This window comes from Haliaeetus leucocephalus, unplaced genomic scaffold (assembly GCF_000737465.1).
Source record: "Haliaeetus leucocephalus isolate CR32 unplaced genomic scaffold, Haliaeetus_leucocephalus-4.0 Scaffold473, whole genome shotgun sequence".
NCBI lineage: Eukaryota > Metazoa > Chordata > Aves > Accipitriformes > Accipitridae > Haliaeetus > Haliaeetus leucocephalus.
In genome coordinates this window covers 4,141,525-4,147,182 of record NW_010972909.1, presented here as the reverse complement: position 1 = coordinate 4,147,182, position 5,658 = coordinate 4,141,525, and the positions used below count along the sequence as shown (strand labels likewise).

At 40.1% G+C, this 5,658-nt stretch overlaps 1 protein-coding gene across 1 annotated transcript in view; it reads right to left on the bottom strand.

Annotated features, from left to right (window-relative positions):
• VWF (von Willebrand factor) overlaps positions 1-5,407 on the bottom strand; it is a 144,874-nt gene extending 139,467 nt beyond the window's left edge. Inside the window, exons 1-5 of the mRNA XM_010575325.1 lie at positions 5,326-5,407; positions 3,727-3,781; positions 2,986-3,144; positions 1,249-1,351; positions 951-1,159 (exon numbers count right to left, since the gene is read on the bottom strand). Coding sequence (XP_010573627.1) covers positions 951-1,159; positions 1,249-1,351; positions 2,986-3,144; positions 3,727-3,781 — 526 coding nt within the window. The 5' untranslated portion in view covers positions 5,326-5,407. The remainder of the gene's footprint in view (positions 1-950; positions 1,160-1,248; positions 1,352-2,985; positions 3,145-3,726; positions 3,782-5,325) is intronic.
• Between the last annotated feature and the right edge of the window lie 251 nt (positions 5,408-5,658).

Below are 5,658 nucleotides of genomic sequence, written 5' to 3'. Positions count from 1 at the left end.
GACAAGAAAAACATGAGACTATCGGGTGTAGTGAGGGGGGGGGGTGGGGGGGTCCTGTACACAAGCATAGCTTCAATGTATCCCAAGTGTCAGTAAGACACATCTCTAGAGCCCTGCTAGGCTCTTCTCCAAGTTTCTTTGTCTCCCTTTCTATATTCTGTATCATTTATTTTTAATACATACATTAATATGTTAAATTGATAATGTAAAGTATTAACTAACTTTACTCTAAACCTCTTCAGGTAAGTGCTAAGAATTAAAAGACACTCTGAAATACCACAAATCAAGATCAGTCCTTCAAAGTCATGTTCAGGGCTTTTCCAAAACTCTTAGTCTTCACCCACACTGGCAGACTTTGCAAAAAAGGTGTATGGAGCAGCAAAAGCAGTCTTGTTTCTCCCTATAGTGTGATATAAGGCACACCTCCAATCCAACAGTGCATATAGACTGGGAAATGTCATTAAAATGTAACCACTTTATGGAACAGCATCCCATGCCAAATCCAAGTACAAACCTGCCAGTAGCAGCCCCCAAGATTTACTATTCTGTTATTGCAACTCCCACTTGTCTAACTTATGAAAAGTTAGAAGTTGAATCAACAAGCGTTCCTCACATCTTTTTTACTGGGTCTTCTCCTAGTCAGTCTCCCCACACATGATATTGCACATTGTTTAGCCCATAGCTTTATCTTTGTATTTCAAGATTCAAGGTTTCTAAAAGTGTTAAATTCAGATTTCTGGGCTTTGCTGAGGAATGAGATGTGACAGCAATTTCCTTTCAGGAGAACAGAAGATGAAAGAACTTAGACAGCTTTTCAGCACACCAAGATGAGGTACGTGACAGGTTTTATAGAAACATCTTGCTGGATCAGCAAAACCTTTGTTGAATCACCCATCAGGAAAAGTGTGCAGAGCATACATTAAAATACAATCAGTTAGTCATAGTCTTACCTTCCTGAGTTCTGAAGTCATCTTCAGCAAATTTATTAAAGTTGCCACACAACCCACAGGTCTTATTATAGTGCTTTTCTTGAAGGAGTATCTGAATATTCCCACTGATATCAATCTTCACCACAAAGCCATGCTCATCACTGGATATTTTATAGTAACCTGCCTCCTTCTCTATAAATATGCCATTGGAGGCAAAAGGTATGGAAACCCTGTGAAGAAAAATAGGAATTTCTCAGAACATGACACACAAAAAACATTAGTGTCTTTTTTCTGCTGGAATACTTGTTCCCACAGGTACCTTTTGTCTTCCTGCATCACACCTCCATCTAAAGAGAAGTGAAGATTGAAATATTCTCCAAGATACATAGAGAAACCAATTTTCTCCCCATCCTGGTAGTCACCTGAAGAGATGAGACATAAGCATATACTGTTAGTTCTGGGACTGGGGACAACTTGTAAGTACACAATGCAGGGTTAGGAGCATACCATCTAACATTTTCCAGAAGCCATCTATCTATTTATCCCATAGTTGTTTAACGTGAAATGGACAGATAGTCCCAAGATGAGGGCTGGCATCAGCCACTGGCAGGCACATGACCTGGCACTGGCTGTGGACTCACACTCTCCCCGTTACTGTCTCTAGCCAGTGAATTCTCCGTCCTACCACGCACACTGGAGAAGTTTTCATGAGATGTGCCCAATGATCTGCCTTGCTCTTTCCTCTCCTAGTTTCTTCCCAAGAACAACCCATAGATCAGCGGTAAGGGAAGGGGTTTGAATCCGTTGAACTGGTGGAAGAACTGAGCCAGGATATCTTCATTCTTGATAAGCCCTCTAACCATCTCAACTGGTCTTTAAGGGGTGGATGCCAATATTGGCTATCCAACTCGGGGCGGGGACTCCCTCTGAATTTTTCAAAAGGAGCAGCACATTGAGATGGAGACAACTTTCTTAAGCTCTGAGAGAGAAGAGAGTGGGGGGTCAGACATAGCTCTTTCTCTGCTTTTGCCTGTTGTCTAGCTTTGACTTTACAGCAGCTCCTTGTGCAGTGCACCACTCATTCTGGACCTCCAGCTCTGCACAGACCTAGACACTTTACTCAACAATGTAGATTGCACTTCACAGCCAGGTGTCCACCCACACACATATACTAAGATAGGAATCAAAAAAAAGATTATGCCATGCTTATGTGCCCAATATGAACATAAAGTGTCTGCTCCTGATGGTTTGGTGGTTTGGTTTTTTTTTTTTAAAGATTTAATAGATCACAGAAAATACTGCAATCAATTTATACTTCACATATGCTGGTGGGTTCTCCTATATACAAAAAAATTTGTATCAAGTTGTTCAAGTAGAAGAAGAAAATTATTTAAATTGGTATATGGATCCTTTTCAGAGTGATGGGATCAGTTTATTTCATTTTACTTGTAGTCAGTAAAAAGTCATCTTGAACTATGACTAATACACAATATTTATTAGTGAGTATAAGAATATCTACCAGAAGAGTTTGGTATTAAAGTAATACACAGTTTTGGTTCTCATATAATCTCTTGCCCATCCCCAAGAATAACACTGCAGAGGCTCATGCTAATTCAAACGCTTTTTGTCCTGCAGGATGGGATTTTTCTTACTGGGGGAATTTAGCAAACAGGTAAAATTAGTTCTACAGGGTTGTGTAGTTCCTATTCCTGTACTCAGCTTTAACAGCCACATTCCCCTAGCATATTCAAAATTAAAAAAGGTCTCACTTTCCCTCTTTAGAAGAGCCAGTAAGAAAATCTCCATTCCTTGGCAGCTTAGTTAAGCTATATTACCAAGGGATAACAGAAGCCAAAGTGACAGTGTTTCCTCAGAAGTAATCCTACTTTCAAAAAAAACAAAGAAAAACAAGATCCTTTTATGCAGAGGTCCATCCTATCTGACAAAGGACAACTTTTTGTCTTTTCTTCTCAGTGATGGAACCCAGCACAAGTGCAATGCCACATCCCTACAACATTTTGCATTTGTTACTTCTTGGTATCTTGCTCAGACTCACCTAAGAGTGTGAAGGAGCGCTTGTGACAGTCCCCAGCAAGGAGGTAACTGCAGTCCCCAGCAAAATTGTAGAAAGAACCATCAAAAGTTTTGATGTGATCATTCCCAAAAAGGCTGCAACGGGAAACTGATGACTCCTGAAGCAAAGAACCTGATGATCCTGGATACCAAAACACAACATAACTCGCAACGTAAAACAATAATTTTGTAGTTCAGGAATTTATCGGCTGGATTTTATCACCATTGATCATTGCATGCCCTGGACCTTCAGCTCTAGCTTCTAGGCAGACTGTATGCCTGGCATGACATTCCATAGGATCAAGCACAGATTTTTTTTATTATGTGCATTAGTGAAATGGTTTTTTTGCTTTATTTCTACTGGCCCAAACCTCACATGGGTAATTTCAGTCCTGATCCTTTGAGGAATGTTGTGCGTTCATTCATTTGTGCCTGCCTGCAATCCCATTAAAATCAATAGGGCAGTAGCAAAGCCCCATAATTTGTTCAGCCAAACATCACTGACTTCAGGGACTCCTTGTGACCCAACATAGTGCTTGTTGCAAGGTAAAGAGACAAAAGGAGTAACTTTATCAATGGCTTCAGCATGATGAGAATATTGCCCAAGCCAGGACTGCAGGATTAGATGGGCAAAAAGCAGGTGGTAGCGGGGGAATCTTACAAAAGGAACAGTGAAAACATATTCAAGCTCCTAGAAACCAGGAAAGTAAGCATGTTTTCCTACCTGATATTACCGTGGCCAGCAGCAGGTTTGTTAGCAGCACTGCCAAGAGGAGCATCTGTCAAAATTCAGAAAGAGAGAGATTAGAATATGCTTAGTTTGGGGCGTTCAGTCTGTTTCACAACAACTCACTATTTTCTATCCTTTCTTTATAAAGTTATTTTTGAGGTTCTACAACATTTCAGATAGCCGTAATCCATGCAGACTTTCACAGTAATTTGGTTACCCACCTATGCTTCTTTAAATAGGCAACATAGGAGAATAACCGTTCTTTATTCCTATTTTCACTGCTCGTTGCAGGGAAATGTGGGCTACCTCCACAGAAAATGCAACCCAACATACACACACATCCTGATCTACCTGAGTTAATACATTGCACACACAAAGCCCTTCAATAGGCAGCATTATTCATCAGACAACCTGACATGAAGAAGCACACTAGATTGGATCAGCCAACTTGACTCCAGGAGAAGTCATCTCTGCTGCATGAGGTTTGCGTCCTGCCCAAACATCCATGAAGGGACAGAATATATAGGTTTCGCAGCAGCCAACAGTTCTGGCTGGCAGACCATTATAACCACATGCTTATAATCCACTGACTTCAGGGTGATAATATGCCTGAGATAAGGGGCAAGAAGTAAAGGGGGGGAAATCATGCAGAGATCAGAGACCTGAGGGAAAACTTCCATTCATCAAAATCAGTTTTAGCATTGCCTCCTGCTTTCTACAACCAAAATGTCAGCTTTCGCTCTCCATATGTCTATAAACTACCTCCTGTACTGCCAGGCCTTTAAAAATAATAATAGGTTATGAGTGTCATGCAGATGGTGAATTACAGATGCATTTTGTGGCAAGACGTTAGCCATTAATGGATGAAAGCTGTAGGGAGCTCCATTTAAGCAAGTAAATTTCAGTGATCATATAAGCAACTAGAAAGGCTTAAATATACCATACTTTAATATATTAATGCCAGGAGACCAGACATGCCTTTCTCTAAAAGACCCTCCAATTAAAGACTAGAATACATTTTGCAAAGACAAATTCTGATTTCAGTTTACAGACACACACTTCTTATTGATGTCAATTATGTAGGTCCAATTCACAGCCACATAAACAAACATCGAGTTTGCCTTATTTACAAAAGGCAGGAAAAGAAAGATCTATTATAAAACTCAGTCTAATATAATGCTGCAAATGCCAATCTGACATAAGGCTGTTACTGCTGCAAGATAGCTCAGAAGTGGCAACTGCATGGGAATGTGACTACAGAGTAATGGTAAAGAAAACAATAGGCATTATTCTCAGATTACACACTTGCTAGTGTATTTTTAGTGCATGCACTGTGTCATTGTGACCAAATCAGATATTGCTTTTCTTTTTAACCCTTCAGTTTTACAAAGCAGGCAAAGAAAAAAAGACAGGGTATAAACCTTTCTCTTCAGCCCCCTTCCACCTCCCAGTCTGTTCTAAGCTGCAGACCTGAAGTTTCCCCCAATTCTAATAGAGCAGGTGCCACTACCAAATCAGAACACAATCAAATAAGGTCTACCAGTATGTAACGCTCTATAATTTTATCACTGGCTTAATTAGAAATTAATGTACCTTCTTCTGTGCGAGATTCCTCTTGCACGTGAACAAGGAGCTCCTCCGGTTACCACCTATAGCCTACAACACCATTGTTCCCGTGTTCCTTCAGAAGACAGGACTGGAATGGCTTTGGTCTGTTTTTGTACAAGCCAGGAACTCTTGTTCATTTAAAAGGAAAGATAAAGACCAAACGTCACATCCGTCTGATTCTCAAGACAATAGATTAAATCGCTATCGTGTAAATCAGTAGTCTTAATTGCCAGAAAGTTACAATGAGGGGAAATAGTTTTAAAAAACTTACATGACAGATAAGTCTTTCAAATATATTTTGCATGTGTATGTGTGACA